This window comes from Moschus berezovskii, chromosome 15, assembly GCF_049115385.1.
Source record: "Moschus berezovskii isolate FMDL1 chromosome 15, NW_MosBer_1.0, whole genome shotgun sequence".
NCBI lineage: Eukaryota > Metazoa > Chordata > Mammalia > Artiodactyla > Moschidae > Moschus > Moschus berezovskii.
In genome coordinates, this window is record NC_142474.1 from 13,777,995 (window position 1) to 13,799,849 (window position 21,855).

At 41.8% G+C, this 21,855-nt stretch overlaps 1 protein-coding gene and 1 pseudogene across 2 annotated transcripts in view; both read right to left on the bottom strand.

The window, feature by feature from the left end:
* Positions 1 to 1,686: 1,686 nt before the first annotated feature.
* Positions 1,687 to 21,855, bottom strand: part of TOP1 (DNA topoisomerase I) — a 90,880-nt gene continuing 70,711 nt past the window's right edge. For both annotated transcript variants that reach the window (XM_055437372.2, XM_088843783.1), the window contains 10 exons: positions 21,090 to 21,277; positions 20,682 to 20,826; positions 11,269 to 11,412; positions 9,817 to 10,002; positions 8,732 to 8,800; positions 8,105 to 8,219; positions 7,034 to 7,161; positions 4,076 to 4,170; positions 3,706 to 3,855; positions 1,687 to 2,713 (listed from right to left, as the gene is read on the bottom strand). In XM_055437372.2, the coding sequence (XP_055293347.1) occupies positions 2,611 to 2,713; positions 3,706 to 3,855; positions 4,076 to 4,170; positions 7,034 to 7,161; positions 8,105 to 8,219; positions 8,732 to 8,800; positions 9,817 to 10,002; positions 11,269 to 11,412; positions 20,682 to 20,826; positions 21,090 to 21,277 (1,323 nt within the window). In that variant the 3' untranslated portion in view covers positions 1,687 to 2,610. The remainder of the gene's footprint in view (positions 2,714 to 3,705; positions 3,856 to 4,075; positions 4,171 to 7,033; positions 7,162 to 8,104; positions 8,220 to 8,731; positions 8,801 to 9,816; positions 10,003 to 11,268; positions 11,413 to 20,681; positions 20,827 to 21,089; positions 21,278 to 21,855) is intronic.
* On the bottom strand, positions 10,475 to 10,572 carry LOC129535556 (U6 spliceosomal RNA; annotated as a pseudogene).

Here is a 21,855-nt window from a genome sequence, read left to right on the forward strand (position 1 = left end):
CCCCAGCATCACGGAAGGGCCTGACAGGAGAGGGTGGGGCAGACCCTGCACATCTGACCTAAGGGCTGGAAGTGGGAGGAGGGACCCTACCTGCCAGCTGACTAGGAAGCGGGGGTGGTCCTCCTGACTATGCTCAAGCATCCTTTGAGGCCCTGCATGCCTCGCCCTCACCTGGTCTAGCCTCTTCCCTTGTCGCAGTGGTCGGGTCAGCTTCCCCATCCTCTGGCTTGCTCTCTCAGGCCGGCTGCGACCGCCCAGAAGTTCTTCACAGCCGTTCTTGACCAGCATCTAGTTGCTCTGCACCTGCCCTCAGAAGAATGGTCCTTGCCAGGAAAGGTAGGCACAAGTTTCTGCTCACCAGTACAATGTGCCTGCAGGGCCTCCTGTCCTGTTTCCAGGGGTGGCCCAAGGTTGTCCCCTGGTTGTGACAGGTCCTGCTCAAGTGCATTGATAGGGCTTGTGGACAAGCCTCTCTATTGCTATTCCTTACGTTCCATGGTATAAGCTTCCCCAAAACCACTGAACTCAAAATATTTGGCTTTGGTCTCTTGCTCCAAGGCAATAGTGGCTCTGTACCCTCCTTTATTCCCTGGGGTGAATGCTGCTTCCCTCACTGACTGATGAAATAAAGGCTGCCAGGGACCCTTCAGGATTCTCTGCAGTTGGCCCAGCCCCAGTCCAGAAGTTCAGAGACCATCAGGCAGATAGATGGCTCTCCTCCCAGAATATACCCCTAGCTGGCAGGCTAGAGGACTTAGGGCTAGCTAAATGACCAGTTCTGACCACTCTGACATTCCTGTCCCCTGCTCCTTTTGACCAGGAGACTTAATCTTTCAACTTCATCGCAGACTTAGCTATAACCTAGGATGAAAGGCGGAACAATTTTTGTAGGGATCCTGACTGACTCGGGTACTAGAGCACAGAGAAGTGGTTCCAGACTGCTCCCTCTCTCAGTCAGCAGGATCTGTCTCTGTCTGGAGAGAGCTTCTGGGATTCAGTGTTTTAACTGGCTTAGTATCCTTAATTCCTGCCATCCTAACGGTAACTTAGCCATGTAAGTAGGCCCAAAGAAGCTCCCTACTGCTTCTCACCAGCACACACAGAAGCGTTCTAAAATCTGCTTCCCAAATACACTTGTTCCACTTTGCTCAATAAACCTACCCTAGACTCCAAATATAGTTCTTGCACCCCACCTGTTCTGGCTTTTCTGTACCCGCCCTCACTTCCTGGGCCTGCCTTCTAAGGATGTGGACTTTGGCTCCCTCCCCTTCAGCCTACACCCACGGTGTGGCAAGACAGATGCAGCCCCAGCTCCTGGGGAGGGAGGCACCCTTGCAGCTGGGAGCAGGCAGACCACATCCCTCACCAAGGCCCAGCCCTGGAGCCCTACTCTGGCCCGGGGCCCTGGGCTAACAGAGAGGCAGACACCAAGTTTCCGTTAAGTTGTAGGAATTTATTTTAAATAACCTACAGTTGATTAAAAGGGAATTCATGATAAAAATAGAAGATACTTGAGGAAAGATGTGGGAAATGGACTCTGCACACACGCTAAACTAACAATGCCTCTAAAACTAATGATTATAGCAAAAAATGTCTTCACATTAAAATTCTGCTTTTTATGTGTTTTTTTTTCCCATTTTTTACACAATTACAAAAGAAAAAATAAAAGCCCTAAAATCTTGATTATTTTTCCTTTTTTTTTTTGGACCAAATACTCATTTTCCTCTAAATTTTTTACCTGTGGAACTTTTATACAATAAAATCTTTCAAGTGAAAGACTGGGGTTTTAAATGAAAAAGATGGGTATCTCAAAGGGAATAGAGAATGCTCAGAACAAAGAATGATGGGAAAATGGTTTCAGTCACTGATTATTTATTATCCTTAGACTCGCTCACCCCTCATCCCTCCCCAGCCCCAATCTACACGATCTTTAAGATCAAGAAAAAGGTTTAAATATTTTAAAATAATTAAAAAGAAATAAAAATTCACATTTAAAAAGGAACACTCAAGTCAGGAAATATTTTCCCATCATGCTTTTCTGTGAACAGGTGTCTGAACCAAAACACTGCCGATATCACGACTGCTTCAAGTTTAATGAAAATTGATTCCCATGACAATAGATAGTGACAACTCTAACAGGTGCGTTGGGTTTTTGTTCTACTTAATTTTAAATTCCTGAAATGGGGGAGAGGGGAGTTTAGGAATTCATTTCTATTAAAATATAGAAGTTATTGCAAAACCCTAACTGTAAAAACGCACCAATATAATCGGACTTCGTATACAGTAGCTAAGAGAATCCAAATGTTTCAGTGAAACAGTGAATTTGCCTGGCAGAACTCTGACAAATTCCCATCCACTTGACCCCTTGAAAATAAAAACAAAATTCAAAACAAATCATACAGCTAGAATTTTGATATCTGAAATATTTTTAAATAAGTTGTCCATAGGACAACTGGCTCAGCTCTCCCTTATAATATCTTTTCTCAAAGATGTTAATTAAGACTTGCTGCCTCTTTCCCTCAGGTGTGAGGGCAAACGAGGCTCACAGTTTATCCATCTTTCCCAAACCACACTGTTCCTTTTCACAGAACTCTTGCCCCTCAAGACTGGCTAGAACTCGTAGTCCTCATCAGCCATGTCGATGGCCCAGGCAAACTTCTCCCGCTGGGTTTTGTTGTAAATTTTCTCAATGGGGACCCCCCACTTCTTGCACCTGCAAATAAGGGAGAGAGAAGGGGGATTAGTGTGTCTCAGGAGACATGGGCCAGACCCAGGTTGGGGCCTGGATGTGCCTTCTCTTGTTCCATCTGGTGAGAAGGAGAATTAATAAGATACCAGACGTGTTCTTAGGGCTTCATGTGCTTGACTCACTGAATCCTGACATTCTAAAGTAGGTACGATTGCAGGTGTACAAATGAAAAAGGTACAGATGGAAAACTAAGAGAAGTTAGGTGATTTGGTTTCATTCTCATGTAGCTAGTGAGCATGGAGCTGAAAAGTGAATCCAAGCACGTTGGCTCCAGATTCCACGCTCTTCACCATTATACTCTATTGCCTCTCAAAGCCAACCAAACCTCCAGCACCAGACAGGACACAAAGAAAAGAAAGGGGACAAGAGCTGGCTGGAACCCCTGGCCCACAGGGGATGGCTGCTCCTCTTAAGCCCAGAAACTAATAATTCAAGCTAACTAATAAGCATCTTCCAAAAAAATTCATTTATTTTGGATATTATTTTATTGGGGGGTAGTTTACAGGGAAACAAGCAAACAATGGTGCAAACTCTTTGCATAGGTTGCTCAGATCCATATTCTCATTTTTTGTTTTTCTTTTCTCCTTATTTGTACCTTCTTTCCTTCATTTATAAAAAAAAATTTTTTTTATTATAAAGTTAAGTTTAGGTAGATGGGCTCATTTTTATTTTTCTTTCAATAAGGACTAAGAGTCTGTATTTCTGTCCTAAAGTTCTACTAGGGGCGGGGACCATACCTGCCTTAGCAGACATAATGAACACCAAGGTGGTATAACAGGATCAACCATTTCAGGCCACCAGGACGTCCCAGTGCATTTGCAGTACGCACAGCAGAAGGCAGAAGATGCTCTTAAGTGTGCGATCTAGGCACTGCCTGTGAGAGCTGACAATGCTCTTGGAACCCCCTCACCCTTCCCAAGCCAGCAGGTGGCCTTCAAGAAGGGTATGGTGCTTACCAAGCCACGGTGATCCTTGGGTCCAAATAATTGAGTTTAGAGGTTCCCAAAGCAATCTGTTTATTCTCCTCTCGGTCTGTGGCCTGAACTTCAAGCTTCATCAGCTGTTCCTCCAGCCTCTGGACAGCCTTCTTCTTTGACTCTACAACCCTGGAAGAAAGGAAGTCATCAGGAACTGGGCCTGGCCTCTGGACATGAGCACCATATCCCCACATTGCCACCCAGGGGCAGTAAAAGCAGAAAAGCCACAGGCCCAGACATTTCCAGAATGTCACTCAGAAACCCTACGAAAGCTCGGACCTCTGGTTGATGCTGGGACCCTTTTTCTCTCTCACCCAGCCCCCAGCTTTGCATCACACCAGGCACGTACTTCTTGGTCTTTGCATCCTTCAGGACTTTAGCATCAGCCTTAGCACTTTTCAGGTCTCTCCGGGCATCTGCTAGCTGTTCCTTCTTCGCATCAATCTGGGTAGGGAAGAACAACAGTAAGACTTAGGAATAAAGTAAGTCCAGAGAGAAAACAGGATTCCTTAAGACAAGATGTCTTCACCAAGTAGGCTGTTCTTGTTAAAGCACCCAGGGGTGGCTTCATGAAGGCACAGAGTAGATATGCAGCGGGTGCTGAATTCCAATGCTACTTGACCATTTATATTCTTCAGTCACCCTTGAAGAAATGAAGGTTTTATGGCAATGACTCGGGGACCCATTAATCCAGAAACTCAGGGAAGGAAGCCACTGGGACTGGGAGTGTGGGTGCTAATCTTTCAATCAGAGAACACTTTGGTTTTAGACACTGGGAAGAGGATGACAGGTGAAAGCTGTTTATCAAATGGATCCTGTGCCAGGTTGCCACCTCCATCCCAAGAATCCTGCAGGAGATACTGTTTATGAAGCTGAGACAAGAGTCCTTACATTGCTGAGCTCAGCTCCTTCCTCAGATTCTACCAGCACTTTGAGAAGAGCTGCTAACCCCTCCAGAAAATAAAAGATGCACTGAAAAGAATACCCAAGGGACTAGAAAACGGCAGTTAAAAGGCACCCAGGGAGCCAAACCACTCAGCCTCATCTGTTCCAAGCCAATACATGGCATGGCATGGCTTTGGCATTCTGTTTTTAAAAGGAGAGAAAGCTGAGACAGGAAGGAAATTCAAATAGTTATCATTCAAAGCAGATTTGAAAACTTCTTAGCTATGAAGCTCTTTCTCCAAATGAAATCTCCAGGGTCTTTAAAGGAAGAGAAAAGGACAGTTCCAGCCTCTTGCTTGAGAGCACCAGTTCTGCATTCTCAGTTCCCACTTGAGGACAGCAGCAGGCAACACTATGGGGCTGGGGTCCCAGAGTGGTGAGCTTACAGCTGGGGCAGGAGAACCCCGACCTGCTATCACTGTGCTAACCCCTAAGACCAAGGGAACCTCTGCAGAATAAATACATGCCTGACTCACATACACTGGGCTGTTGCTCTCAGCCTGGCATTGTCTGTTAGATTTACACACACAGCCCAAGACTGGAAACAGAGGCCATCATTGTGAGAGAATCATTAAATACATTTTACTATGAATGGCTTACTTCCAACATCTATGTTGTCCAAAGTCAAACTGAAGGAACTGACTCTACACAAAAGCGTCGCACACACCACTAGCCAGATTCTTCTTAGGCTAGAAATGCAACAAACCACAATCTTTTAACCATTTCTGTGAATACTAAATTGGCAGGCTATGTTGAATTCTCTCAAAGCATTAAAGACCCCATTGATTCACTTGGCAAACAGGGGTGTGTGTTTGCTTTGTGGGCACACAGGAGAGGGTTCCTGGGCTTAGAGGGCTCGTCTGGCAGGCAGCCTGGACTGCCCAAACAGTGGTTCCAGAGTGAGACCAACAAAACGCCGCCTCATGCTCCAGGGATGGGTCTCCTGAATTAGGTAAACACCACCTGAATATTCATGCTTTTATTTCTGGCTTGAAATGATAGCATGAGGAGAGTAAATGGCGCCATATGACCACTGTTAACAGAGGCACAAGGATGGGCGGTCTGGACAGGCTCTCTGCCTGCCAGTCGCATGGTCCAAGGGTCTGAGGCGTCCGTGAACACGTTCTTACGTGCTGTGTGGATGGTGCGCTCCGTCAGCAAAGCGAGGCAGCCTGTGAAGCGTCAACTGCAGGTTGTGTGTCTTTTGACCCATATGTACTACACCTGGGTGCTTATCTGGAAATTTCAACAGAAGGAAAACACCCTGGGCCTGGAAACATGTCTGCAGCCTCACTCGACAGCAGTAGCTTTTGAACTCCAGCTGTCCAGGTATAGTATTTCGTGAACACAGAAGGAAAAGAAGCAATCTGCAGTTTCATTAACCCCTAGCTGAAACTCATTTCCTCTTCAGTTATGGATATGGGCAACTAAACATAGTATTATCAGTAATACTTATGACTTTATCACCAAGAGACAGTATGTATATTTTCATATTGTAATTGTTGCAGAAATCAAAGTATCATTTATATTCATTACTACCTTGACATTTACAATTATTAGACCCACCTATTAGTAAAACCATGTCTACTACTATATCAGACTTTTGGGTAAATATATTTTAAGATAATTGGTTTACTTTGTAACCCATGTATCTACTTTGTAGTGAAATAGCTACAAATTCTCATGGTGGGTTAATACATTAGAATGGATTAGTTATGCACCCATAGGTAACACAGAAACGATCATCAGGTCATCATCAAATGTTGAGTGCCTTGCAGCTTAAAAGGTCAGTACCAGGCAGAGTTGGAGGAAGGAGACAGGAACAGCATCTCGTTGTTTGCGTGTCAGTCTCTCCCTCTAGGGCAGCAGCTCTGGCACAGAGCCAGTATTCAACAGATGTTTGACGATGAGCTATATAAAAATATGATTCATGTGGAATGTGTAAAAATAAAAATAGTTGTGCTAGGATTAGGGGAAATTAAATATCATTGTTTCATCATCCTTTCAATTTAAAACAATCTAATTTGGAAACAGTTGTACTTCTGGGCTGTGGAAAGGAACTGGGAAGACTACCTTTGTATCCATTATCCTCATGTAGAAGGACAAGAATCAGCAGTATTTCAAAGAGGCTACATTAAATTTAGCTTTTCAACTCAAAATACTTACTGGACAATGAAAACCCGATATTCAGTGTCTCGATCAGGAGTAACTACAATCATATTTCCATATATCTTTAGTATGAACCTTTCTTCCAGAACAGACCTAAGACTGGCCACCTGCCAGCCCAGCCCAGAGGGTGGACTGTAAATCACCATAGCAGACATGGTTCTTTCGATTTTGCTACCCCCCAGATCCAAAATACCTTAGACTGCAAGTTCATCATGGACTTCTCAAAAGTTTTTGGTGGAGCCCTCTGATGGTTACAAAGAATTGCAACAGCTCGGTTGGCACGGTTATAAGACAGTATCTTTGCTGGGATATTCTCATCAGCTGGAAAGAAAGAAAAATGGTGATGAAGAGTCAATTTGTGTAACGAGAGAGAACACACAGTGTGCCTTCCCCAGCGCTCCATCCTCAGGGTTTACTGGGCCTCATCTCATTCAGATGATCAATTCAGGTTCCCCCAAGGCACAAGGTCAAAATCTGAGAGTCAACAGCATCACCTGCTCTCCCCAGTGCTCATCTCCCCCATCTAACCACCCAAAACAGCATGGAACTGGGACAAATAGCCTAGAAAGCAGGGTAAAATGAAGAGTCCATAAGTTTTACGTTTTAAAACCACAAGGTACTGTATCTTCCAGAAAGGAAAATATAAAGTGTCACCTGAGAAATGTTTTCACTGGTGTCATGTAGCATTCTTTACCACACCCTAAAATACTGACCCTCACTCAACACACGCACCTTTGGCTTTTTGAACACCATTTTCTAATACCATTTGACATATTTCTAGAGGACAGTGGAAATTCATTAGAATTAGACTCCAGAGGAAAAAAGCTTGCGGATCTTGGTGATACTTTCAGCCGCCAGTTTTTAGGAGAATACGATCTACTCTTAAAGGGGGATAAAAAGAAACCTCAGGGAAAGGATCTGCTCCTATGCTGTTTTAGTAACCATGACAACCTTACTCTCTCCAATTTAATAGAACATCATAGCACTTTATCTTCATTTGGTGAGCTCTTAAATAACACAGATACAATACACAAAATACAGGCACTTTCAGAGCAGATAGAAAGCCCCTGTCAGCATTCCTTAAAGCTTATGTAGAAGAATAGGAATGGGGGAGACAGAACTGATCTGTTTAGCCATAAGCCTTAGCCCTCTATTCGAGGTGTGGAGGGGAAAAGTTTCCAGTCACAATGTTAAGAAGGAAAAGTGGAACACATCTAGGACTCAGCTGACTAATGTGGTCCCGGTCTGGCCAGGCAGTACTTACGAGCTGTGAGTTCCTTTAGCTGCTGCTGTAGCGTGATGGAGGCGTTGTATGTACGGAACACCTTGGCTGTCAAGCCCTCCATGAGATCCTGAAGATGTTTATTTAGAATACCAGTCTGGAGGAGACAAAGCAACAAAAAGGATGGGATTTAGGTAAAAGCCATACCATCCAGGCCCTCCTGGCAAGCTCTAGGACATTTATGCAATTACAAGTTAATTGTACTGCCAGTGGGATAGGAAAAGGAAGAAGAATTCTAGAATACAGAGGTGCATGTACCTCCCTAAGAAGCACTTTGATCTTAAGCAGACCAATAAAGCATATGTATCCTTCCCTATTAAGATCTTCCCCAGTAAGATTTCAGGGACAGGTGTTGCGTCTCTAGCAGTGGTGACTGAGCTTCCAGCCAAGGATATGCAGGAGCCAGAGGAGGACAGAAGGCAGGGTTCACCCACCCCATCCCAGAGCTGTGGCCATGGATCTGTGTGTGCCTGAGGAAGGGAGGGTATGCAGGGTGCCCCGGGACAGGCTAAGGGCAAAGCCCCAGTCACTCCCAGGCAACCCTCTCCTTCAGGGGCGTGGAGCCTCTGGCTGGGCCCCTCTTCAAGCCAGTGGGCTCTGTCCACTCACATTGAGTCTGTCAAAAAGGTCATCCTCAGGCTGTTTGTTTTCCATAAATAGTTGTAAGTTCTTAAAAACCTAAAAGAAATAAGCAGAGCCTAATTATTATCTTTACTTTGAAAATAATTACAACATAAAGCTTGCAAAAAAAGAAAAACTCCACAAAGCAAAAAACAACAAAACCAAATCCATATCCTTTACCGAAATTCACCTACCATTAGTATTTTACCTCATTTCGTATTTGTGCATTCGTATTGTGTACATGTACACTCATTTCCTTTCTACATCTATATGTGTATATGCCTAATTATTTGTTCAAAGTCATTTCTTGGTACTTACATAATTATGCCCTTTACCCTTGAGTATTTCAGTGTACTTCCTAAGAACAGAGATATTTTCTTATACACACACAGAACTTCTCAGCTTTGTCAATTAGACAGACACATTTTTATCCAATCTTGTTCATATTCCTATTTTGTCAGTTGACCCATTGATATTCCTCACCTCTCCAGTATGGAATCCAACCTAAACTCAGGTATTACATTAACTGTCAGATCTCTTTAGCTTCGTTTAACCTGGAACATTTCTGCAGTCAGCAAAACCCAGTTACTGATGAAATTTCAGACTGCTGAAGGGCTGGACTGCCGGGGTACTGTACTCTGTAGGGTCAAGCACAATCCTTCTGGGGGCCATGGCACTACAGTACCCGCTTCAGCTCTGGGCTGAGAGATCCAGAGATTCAAGGGCTACCTTTTTGCTGAATCAGGAGCTGGGGGAAAGTTGAGCAAAGCTACAAAAGTGACAAATCTGCAGTACAACCAAGGGATACTAAAGTGTGGTTGTATCATTAAAACAATACAATGGGATAAAGATAATGTGCAAGTTCTGGTGAGGACCGTCTTTACAGCATGCTCTGCAGCATAGTGAAGGTAAAGGGCAAGGGCTAAAAGGAGGTACACAGGACGCCAAACAGTACTTCTTCACTCTCTCAAACCATTTTCCCTAGTGTGCAGCAAAATACAGAGCACAGGAAAAGCACTAAACAAGTCATGAAAGCAAAAGCAGGCCAGGGAGCTCAGGCCACATTAACTCACTCGCTTCTCAACGGGGACTTTGTTATAGTATCTGATTGAGTCCTTTCCCAGGAAGTCAAACTCCACCACGTATTCCTGACCATCCAACTCTGGGTGCAGATTGATGTGCTCCACACGAAGCGAGCAGCAACCTACAGTGTCCGCTGTTTCTCCTTCCTCCTTCTCATTGCCTGCTCGCAGAGCAAGCTGTCCAGGGAGGAGATGGGGGTGGGGGTGTGGAGAGAAGATAAGCATGAATGAATAACTTCAATATCATACATACACTGTCTAGGAAACCCAAATCAGAAGCCTCCCAAGTCTCTTTGGGGCCAGGGCATCAGTCTGCCAAGGCCCAGGAATTCTGGATCTGCACTGTTGCTTCTTGCCTAATCAAATACAGTGTGGAGAAAGAAATCAAGGGCTATTAACCTTCCCCAAAAAACATGTCTGTCTACTCTGTCCGCTCAAATGGGGATGGAGGAAAGAAGATACTTAAAACTGTGGGCAATCAGACTCAAACAGCTAGTCTGAATTTTTCTTAATTTTTAATTCAGAACTTGTGTTAAACATAAACCGTGCTAAAACCAAGGGAAAACATGAAACCTTTTTTTCCTGAAAGAGTGCGAGAAACTGATCTCAAAAGCACTGTCTTTAAAACTGTAGTTGTGACACATTGGCGATCATTTAGTTAATTTTCATGAACTTGTGTGTCATCCTTACAGAGAGGCCATGCTAATCTCTGTATCATTCCAATTTTACTCTGTGTGCTGCCATCCCTTTTAAAAGTAAGGCAGAGGAAACCCTATCAGAATTCACTGCTCGTAGAAAGGCTGAGCCGGAGAAGGCAATGGCAAACCATTCCAGTACTCTTGCCTAGAAAATCCCATGGACAGAGGAGCCTGGTGGGCTACAGTCCATGGGGTCGCTACTAGTTGGACAAGACTGAGCGACTTCACTTTCACACATTGGAGAAGGAAATGGCAACCCACTCCAGTGTTCTTGCCTGGAGAATCCCAGGGATGGCGGAGCCTGGTGGGCTGCCGGCCTTGGGGTCGCACAGAGTCAGACACGACTGAAGTGACTTAGCAGCAGTAGCAGCAGCAGAAAGGCTGAGCATTGTTTTGTGCGACATTGGTTTCAGTTATACACAAACACAAATATATGTTGGGTTGTGATATAAAATATTTTGGGGGGTGGCACATGGTCAAAGAGTTTGAAAATGTCAGTCTTTCCGGCACATTCAGACTCATGAAAGTCCTTCTATGAGACAGCAGCAGTCAGTCTGACACTGAACACCTGTCTCTCCACTTCTACCTTCCTTACTAGGCTAGAGACTGGGTGAGCAGGACAGATTACTGGGCTGTCACTGCCTCTCCAGCAGTACTTAAAAGCACAGGGCCTGGAGGAATATAAGCCTCCTCCATCTTCATGAAGATGAACATGGTAGGCAGTGTGACAGGAAGATGCCCTCACCTTATCGATGAAGTACAGGGCTACAGCTCTCTGCCGGACTTTCATCTCTTTGGACTTCCAGTCTTCCCGATACTGGTTCCGGATCTTGTCCACACACTTCTTCAGCCTCCGAGCAGTCTCATATTTCTGCCAGTCTTTCTCACCCTGCAAAGACCAGACCCAAGGGGGGACTGCTTAGGGATAGTGGAATAGAGACAGACACTGAATATCCAAGTTCAGAGCTCTGAACCAAAGAGAAGGAACTTGAGTTAAGCAATGCATTTACTAGGTGACAATGCACACGGTCCCATTCCCTGACAGGCAGAACTGGCTCCTGTCTGATTGCTAAAAAAGCCTCTGGCTTTCATTTTGTGAAATGTTTTATGTTCTTAAGAAAGCCCATGTGATATGTCCCCCAAATTAACTTCTGTCAATACAAAGGGTATAAACATCCCTATTCCCACATCAGCATCACAGTCTTGCTGCTGAATCTGTGACCCAAGAGCAGTTTTCTGCTAGGACTGAACTTCATTAAATTCAAGACAATCCTTCACAGTTTGATGGAACTGTCAAGGAAGCAGAACCAAAGATTATAGCTTATAATTACTAAGGAACACAATGACTTCCAGGAACAGCTACAATTATTCGCCATTTTCTAACTTCTGCATTTAAAAGTATTCTTGATGAGACTGAGGGAAACTGTTATTGTGAAGACAGTTTTTTTTAACATCAGAGCTTTTGGTGGCAGGTTTAAAAATTGATTCTAAAGCCAATGTAAGGTTTTTAAAAGGGTGTGAAAAGACAATCTAATCAAGAGCAAGGGAAGATTTCTGTGATCTTGTTAAATGGAAAAAGTCACAAGCAAGGACTGATGATAATGTCAAGTGAGAAAGGAAAGGGGAAAAAAAAGAGAAGAAAATCAGAGATTATTACAAGGCCAGAAACAGACTGTATGACATGGACACAGGGACAGAATTTAAGAACTCAAGAATCTCTGCTCTTAATTCTCCCAGCCCACAACCAAGGAGAGCTAGTGATTTCTACCTAAGACACAGACATGTAATCTCTGAGGCCTAAGAACTGTGGTCAAGGCATCTGGCCTGAGCATGTGGGAGTGTGGGACACACGAAGCAAGAAATGTCTGCTACTTCCAGTTCCAAACGTTCACAAACGAAAGCTTACCCAGCTACACGAATGAGTCATCAGCACTCTCCCCCAACTGTGTGTGGTATAGTGCTGTGTGCTTGTTTGGCTACAAAACAAGCGATTCCTTAACTACCTGTTGTTGTGGGTGGGTGACTTAGTGGTTGAGTCATACAGGAGAAATATCCAAGTTCTATATGCTGACAATGGAAAGCTGAAAATTTCTCTCTGGTTCTTCTAAGTATATTTTGACACTGAAGAGGGCAAATAAGAAAAAGGTGTGACAGAAGCTTTCCTCTTGTAAGTAATAAATCTCAAGACAGTTAAGAACCTCCCTGACAACCCTTCTCACACACACGAAAGGCTCACCTGCAACAGCGCAGTCTCCGCTTCAGCAGCAGGCTCTTTCCCACCATTCTGATGCGCACAGGCCACCAAAACCTGAGTCTGTCTTCATTTGCCCATTCCTTAGTCACACCCACTGACGCAGTTCACAAACCTAACAAGTCAGTCATTCACAGGCCATAACCACCAGACCAACTTTTCTTCACCGGGCGGCTAGGCTCCTAGCACAGGGATCCAGGATTCTCTCAAATAAGGACACAGAGATGGGAGTGATGGGAGAAGCCACCTGACTGAGCTGAACTGAACTGAAGTAGGTCTAACAGGAGAGGGCTGGCTTCTAGGAAGTATGCTTATCCCTGCAGTGTTCAGCTTCCCTGAATAGAATTCAGAGAGTGAATGGCAATCTGAACCCCAAACACACGTAATTTAAGCAAAAGACAATAAACTGGCCCTAGGTATTTATACCATGTTTAAAAATAAAATCTAACCAGCTTTCCGTACATGTCCATTCTTAAATATGTTGGTCTTATGGATTTATAGAGTTCTTTATAGATTCTAATCCTTTTGAGATATAGGTAGTATTTTTTCTTCTAATACTTCCTTTCAATATTTCACTCTAAATCTTCTAAAAAGAGTTTATGTTACACATTTTTAAGTATACAGTTAGATCAGTTTTGACAATCCATAATCCATGTAACCCACACCCCATCAAGTTAAGAGAATATTTCTGTCAATCCAGAAAGTTCCCTCATATTTATATACATGGTATATTCTATGATGACCCCTAATGTGTCTGACTACACTGTACTGTATTTCTTCTGACGATGGACTCATGGGATGTTTCCAGTTTTAGACTCACATAAATATAGCATTATGAACAGTGCTGTACAGTCTTTGTTCACATATGTTGTTATTTTATTTGCAGCAGAAATACCTAGAACTGGAAATAGTAGCTTACTGCAGCTTAAATCTGCATTCCACTGATAGTTAGTGATGATGAGTAGTGCTCTTTCATGTGCTTTTTTATTGGCTGTTTCTCTGTCTTCTAAAGCATCCAACCTTTTCTCTTTTATTATGAGGATGTTTATCTTTTTTATTACTGAATGATACGAATTCTGTATATCCAGGATACAAGCCTTTTGTCAGCTACACATGCTGCAAATGCTTTCTCCCTATTACCTGTGTATTTGTTTTCTTAGTAGTGTCCTTTGTTGAACAAAAGTTTTTAAATGATTCAATGTTTCAACTGTTTATTGTTTATTCTGTGTCCAAGAAATCTACTCCAAGGTCATGAAGATGTTCTGCCGTGACATCATCTAGAAGCTTTAATGTTCTAGCTTCTAGCTCTTTTATGCTTTAAAATTTAGAACTGTATACTAAAAAGTCAGGTTCAGAACGTTATTTTTTAAAATAAGCATGTCTTATTTTCTCCTCACCAAAATCAGAGCTTCCCAAGACTATAAAGTTTTATAAAGGCATTTTTCTTCAATCCAGCCTGTAATCCCCAGATGGTTACATTTAAAAGGTTGTAGACACATACATCTTTGAAACCCCAGAATTATAGTTTCTAAAGAGAAAAAGCAGAGATGTGTATTTGGCACTGAGAATATTTCAGTATGACTGAATGCAATGTGATACCAACAGTGATCCTGAAGGTTGCTATACTTCATTTACAAGGAAAATTACGAATTTTATTTATAAAGTTAAAACTGGTTTGAGGAGCCTTAATTTATTTTACTAAAGATGACTTCCTCGGTTAAAAGACCAGATAATGCTTGGCAGAGGTTGGACTTAGTGGTTGAATACCTACTATAAGCAGTCCTTTTGTAACCTCTATATCCATAGTTTATCTGGGATCAGAGTTTTGTTGAAAACACAGGTTCCAGAGAGCTATCATTTCCCCTGCCATTTCAGATTCTATGGGTACCAAATACAGAGTGGAAGAAGAAAGGAATGGAAACACTTACAAGAAAATGTCTGTTTAATGGAAATCCTGGGAGAAAAAGCAGAACAAACCAAGATGAGCACACACAGATGTGAATGAGCTCAGGACAATCTTATCAGTAGCTGGACCATGTGTTACTGTGACTCTCAAAAGTCTTGATCCTTTCAATGACCTGTGAGACTGGAAGTACTGTAACCCTGGTTATGACCGCAAGTAGACCAATCCAAGTTTCTAGAAAGCGGCAAAGACAGCATACATCAGAGGGACACATTTCAGCTGTGCTTTTACCCTTCACAAACCAAAAATTTTCAATTATCAAAAATCCGTAAGTCACATCATACTTGAGTTAAATTCCTTGATGGAGCAGAGATGGAGTAGAAAGGTCTAGCAATATTACATGGGAGAAGTGAATGAACAAATATAGATACAAAAACAAGCAATCTTAGGAGAAATCTCAGGAGGCTGAGCAGAAAGATGTCCCCCTTGATGGCAGCCTCCTATAAACTGGACCCAAAGTCTTCCATGAAGTAAAACCACCAATTACCACCCTTTACCCTTTTTGACAAAAATGTACTCTTTATAGACCTCTGGGTCAGATCAGGTCAATGAATTCATGCTTTAATCATCACTTTCCTCCAAAAACACAGCAATGGAAGTGCTTCATGCAAAAAGGGGCCTTATCGTTTTCCACGCAACCTGAAGCAGGGGCTGTGTCAACTTGGGCTGGGCTGGGCTGCTGCTGCTGCTGCTAAGTCACTTCAGTTGTGTCCGACTCTGTGTGACCCCATAGACGGAAGCCCACCAGGCTCCCCCGTCCCTGGGATTCTCCAGGCAAGAACACTGGAGTGGGTTGCCATTTCCTTCTCCAATGTGTGAAAGTGAAAAGTGAAAGTGAAGTCGCTCAGTTGTGTCCGACCCTTAGCGACCCCACAGACTGCAGCCTACCAGGCTCCTCCATCCATGGGATTCTCCAGGCAAGAGTACTGGAGTGGCTTGCCATTGCCTTCTCCTTGGGCTGGGCTAGACTCCCTCTAAGACAGGAGGAGTGAGCAGAGGAGTGCAGAGCAAAGAGAAAAGGGAGTGGGACACAAAAACTACTTCCCAGTCAAAAGGGCTTACAAACTAACTCCAAAACACATGAGGAAACAGGTTAGAAGAACTGTCAACAAAAATAATCAGCACATGAATTCACTTCAGGTAACATTTTTAAAGAACAAAGATTTTCAGGAGAAAAAAAACCAAACTACTAAAAATAGGGCTCCAAAAGTGATAAAATAAGCACATGCCTTAAATGAAATGAAATCAAGTAAATTTGAAATAAAAATAATTAGAAATCCTGAAAAAATATAATTGAAGCAAATTACAGGAGGGGTAAATTTTAGATTAGATATAATCAAATAGAGAATTAGTGAGTAGAAGTAAGTCCTTGAGAACTCTGCCCAAATGAAGATCAGACCTAAAGAAATAAAGAAATAAAATGCAAAGGAATGGTCTAGAAACTGTGGAAGAAATTATGGCTGAGACTTTTCTAAAATAAATAAAGCCCTAGGAGTGACAGTCGAGTCTGAGTATCTTTAAAAATATATCTGTACTTAAAAAAAAAAAATATATATATATATATAGGAAATGAAGAGTAAAAATTTGTCTCTATTGATAGGTCACTTAACTGTTTATATAGAAACTCCAAAAGACACAGACACTTTTAGAATAGGAGTTCAGCAAAGCTACTAGATAGAAGATCAATATTAAAAAATCAACAGCATTACTACTCCAGTAATAACAAACAAAAATGTAGTAACAACAACAAATACTTGAAATTCAATAGCACAAGAAATTATAAGGCCTCTTAGAAAAGATTTTAAACATGTGTAAAATCTCTATGGAAAAAATTAGGACACAATATTGAAGGATATAGTCAAAGACATGAATTAATGGAGAGGCATGTAACAGGTTCATGAATGGGAAGATTCAATAAAGTAATCTCAATATTTCCCCCCTGTTAATCTATAATTTCAGGACTTCCCTGGTGGTCCATTGGCTAAGACTCTGTGCTCAGAATGTAGGGGGTCCTGGGTTTGGTCCTTGGTGAGGGAAGTAGATCCCGCATGTTGCACCTAAGAGTTCACATGCCTCAACTAAAGATTCAGCATGCTGCAACTAAGACCCAGTGCAGCCAAATAAAGTATATATTTTTTAAAAAATCTGTAATTTCAATGCAATCCTATAAAAAAAAATCTCAATAGCCTTCATTAGAACTTGACAAATTTATCTCAAAATTAATGTGAAAAAGCAGAGAGCCAAGACAATTTTGAAGAATGAGACAAAGAAAACTTGTCCTACTCAATAGTAAGACTTCGTAAAGCTACAGTAGGTCGGACAGTGTGCTGCTGATGAAGAAACATACAAACAGGACAGAGAGCCCAGAAACAATATGACATACATGTAGAAATGTCATCAATGAGAGAGGGGGTAAACACAACTAACTTGTTCTGGGACAACTGGTTATGCATTTGGAAAAAATATATCTCAACCTCAAACCATATACAAAAATACATTCTAATGGATCATAGATCCAAACATCTTTTAAAGAGCAAATTTTTAGAAACGATGGCAGAGATACGGAAAAAAGAGAAACTTGAGCACAATGTTGGGAGGATGGTGGTGAGGTAAACTGGTTCCAGTACTTTAGAGAACAATTTGGAAATATCTGAAAAGAATCTTTAAAGAAAATTTTCATCTATATACATAAGGAAAATGTGTTTATTCCAGCACTATTTACATTAGGAAATGACTGTAAACTCTAGTTAAATGTTTGTTGACAAGAGAACAGATGATTTTTTATATAATAGAATACTATGCAGCAAATAAAAATGGGTAAATTAGAAATATGTATCAAGATAATAAACTCTCAAAACCAAAGGGTGGTGAAATAAGTTGCAAAATGATCTCAATAAATATCTAACTTTAAATCAAACCTTGTAAAACAACACTACATGGTGTTCATGGACACATAATGTACTAAAAATATACACAAGAATGAAAACATTAAATTCATTTTAGTATTCTCCAGGGAAAGAGATAAATGTTACCTAGTGAGCTTCAGCTATGTTTATCACAATACTTTTTATGAAATGAAGCAGTTGAAGAAATAGGACATGATGTTAAGGTTTGACACGGGCAGATGGAGGACACTATATGAATGACTGTTCTATTTTTGTATATTGGAAATATATCATTGAAAATAAAATCCTTATTGCTTGTATCTTTCCACATTTATCTAAAAAGAGACTCTTATCTCCTGCTGGCAATGCACTTAAGAACTATTTAACACACTGTCAAAACCTCAACCTCTGAAGATCTATTCTGAGTCGGAGATAACTGAGGACAGGCAGAAAGCTTAAGAAATCACGTTTATTTTCCCCTCAACAGTACCACTCTCCAAGCCTTTAACAATTTTTCATGACTCAGGATCGCAACCCAGCTGCTGGAGTGAGCCACTCTGCACTGGATATAAGGTTCTAGGCAGGGCCTACATCTATGTGACTTTCTAGGTTTACTACCATAACCATTACTCAGAAACCTGCCTAAGTCCTTACAGTGCATAGGAGGTGTCTGGATATTGTCTCAATGAATTGGCTGGCTCTCTGCCCTTATGGAACTCCACTCAGCTTAGCTAACAAGGCTCTGAACCCCAGAGACTCTCCTACAATTAGTGTGAATCCTGCCTATGAGAGTGCACAGTCCTCGTGTATTTGGCATCTGTTCATCTCTCTTGACCCCTGCTGCCATCATTCTAAGTCACTGCCACTTCTTGGCTGGAGTACTGCAACAGCCTCCTCTTGGTCTCCCTACTTCCTGGGTCCAATCCAGTCTCCACAGAGCAGCAGTCGGAATGATCAATTATATCACAAGTTTCTAAAACACAAATCTGGCATCATTCCCCTTTAAAACCCAGTGGCTTCCTACTGGATTTAGATAATATTAAAAAAATTGAAGGAAGTGTTTTAAGATCTGGCCTGCATCCCTGTCTCTAGTCCCCTCCTCATCGTATCTTTCTTGATCATTATACTCAAACTACTGTCTCTGAGACCACCCAGTTCTTTCTTTCTTCAGAGATTTCAAAAGGCTGCTTTTCTTTGTCTGAAATGCCCATTCCCCTATCCTTTCCATGGATAAATCCTACTCACCCTGTAAGTCTCATTTTAAACGTTACTTCCTCAAAAAGCCATTTCCTGGGCCCTGGAAGCCAGATTAGGTGCTCTGGTACTTGCTCAAATGGTACCCTGTGTCCTCTGCAGCACTGACAACAGTTTACATTCTAATGTGACTGTGCATAATGCCTGTATATCGGAGCAAGACCCCCCTCTGTTCCAAGTCAATGGTTCTCCATCAAATGCAGAACATGGTCCAGTCACTTTAGTGCGGCATTTAAGGTTGGCCACAATCTGGCCTCTCGGAGACTAAATTTATCTGTAAAATGGTGGCATGAGTACATGTATGGTATGGTTATTAAAAGAATCAAATGTCAACTTACATGAAAATACTTTTAACAGTAATCCAGTATCCTTCATTTTGATAATTTTTGTTTTTTACTGTGTAATATAAAATTCACCCCAGCAGTAGCGACATTTAGCATATTTACAATGTTACCTCACCATCACTTGATAATTCCTTTTATTACTCCTTTTCGTACCCCTCCTCTCTGTCCATATGACACACTGCTCTTTGAAATACCTCTCTTTTGAGATCTAACTGCAACCAAATTTCCTTTAGAAGTTGTTTCTATTCTCTAACTGCTGTGAATAACTGCTCCCCTTTATCTAAAGCATTTAACATTTACCTTTCTAATACAACTGAATTCTTACCCAATTTGCCCAGCAGGCCATAAGTTCTTTCAGGGCTAAAACCACTTTTCATCTACCTCGATCACCCTATAGCTCTGTGGTATTTCAGAACAGGAATATAACGTTTCTTAAAGTGATTTGACTTTTACTTGCCATGGGAGTTCTCTTTCCGATTCTATGCTCACTTTAAACTAAGAACAGTGTCATTTTCCAATTACACTGAAGAACATATATACAGGGGCATTTTTCATTAGGACACAGGACTATAAGCTAGAAAATGTGCAGTCTGGTCTTGAAAAGACACATGGCCTTTTGAGTTGTGGCTTTCAAATCTTAACAAGTGTTTAATAAACTATAAACCAAGATTAAGAGGGGCTGCTCTCAGTGCCCTGCATGTAAACAGTCAGTTTATACAGAACTAATTCCCTGACTCTTTTTTTTTGCAGAACTCATCTCTTAAGTTGCCATTCATATTTCCACAGTATATCTGAGGGACTCATTCAAGCAGGGTATGCCTAGCAGGCTAACAAGAACTGATAGTCCTTCCAAGAGAGTTTTCTCTTTTCAATAACAGCATCAATAAACAGTAGCACATGTGTACATAACAGTTTAAGATATGCTTTCCCAAACATTATCCCATTAAGTCCTGGTGGAATCTACTCAGATGAAGCCTTAGGAAGACAAAGTATGTAAGACTCCAGATTTTACAACTCTTTCTGGATTCAGAGTAATTATATTCCTTTCTTCAGAGCCCAGAAAGGTGAGGAAGAGAAAGAGAACTAGCTGTAGAAACCAACACACATTTACCACATTTTTCATCAGTCTGACCACTTGACTGTAGGCAATGTAAAAGCAAGGACTGTGTGTCTGTCTTGTTTACCAATGTAATTCCTAGCACCATACCTACACTGTGCCAGGCTCATACAGGGATTTCCATTAGTATTTCCAAATTAATAAATAAGACTACAATGTGATGTAGAAAACATCTTAGGGAGGTCACCAGATAACGCTAACTATGAAAAGTACCCTTTTTTTGTGGGTAGGGATGGTTTTCAATTTGTCAAAGTGATTCCAGAGGCTGAGGACATTAGATTTCAAAAAAAATGACAAGAGATTATCAGCCCCACTAACTGGTGCAGCTCTTGGCTACCACTTACCTTGATTCGTGAGCTGGGGTTCAGCATGATGTATTTAATAGAACCTTGGATGTTCTCTGTCCAGGAGACTAGCCAAGTAACCTTGTTATCGTGTCGGACTTCTTTCCATTTATGACCTGGAGGAGGAGAAGGAACCTTGGCATCTCTGTGGAAATAAAGCAGTAGAGCAGTGAGGTGAGAAGTAATGACCAATTTCACTTTTCATCACTGGAAGTGGATGAATCTGTGAGCGTGTATTTCCAAGTTTCCTCCTCACCAGTCAATACATGATAAGCACCTGAAGATCTATACACAGAAATAACATGCTGCTCCCAAACAGTCTTCTGTAATGTGGGGGGGAAATCCAAACTACCAAGAACAAAGGAAGCCCCTCACTTCATTTCTGGCCAAAGGACAAACTGTGCTCACTTGCTACAGTTGATGATTATATCCTCAGGCATGATTCGTCTCTTCAGCATGCCCATCTTGGGGTGGTTGCCGCGGCCACGGAAAAGCCCAGGAGGTTCTATCTTGAAGTTGGCGATCCTCTCTCTGTGGTTATCCATAACACAAAAGCCATATTCTTTCAGTAATTTTTCATTCTCCTCTTTGATTTTCTGGAAGACAGCCGAAAAGTACTCAAAGAGGATTCAATCTACTGTTCTCTACTTACACATTTCTTAGCTCTTGTGCGAGAAAAGGTCCAGGTAAAGAAAAGTCGAAAAATCACTTAAGAAACAAATTCAGATAAAGGAAAACCTATGTAATTTTTATTTTCTTTTTCACTGCATGGCTTGTGGGATCTTGCTCCCTGGCTAGGGACTGAACCCAGGCACCCTGCAGTAGAAGCTCAGAGTCCTAACCATTGAACCACTAAGGAATTCCTGGAAAATCAGAGTTTTCTAAAAGATTAAATATAATAAAATCCCCATATGAACATTATTTCACACAGGGTTTCCAGCACAAAGAAACCTGCTATCGATTCTTTACTAGTACATGGGTACATATATTTCACATTGCGATCCTTTCTCCAAAGAACGGAAAGATTTGGAGCCTCCTTACCCTGTGCTAACCCTTCCCTCATATTGATATTATACTCAGCAATTAGATTTAAACTAAGTCCTGCTGCCTTGTGCATAGATAAAGATTCCCAACTTGCTGGTGACAGGTAACCTTGGCAGGGCTGTGACATGGT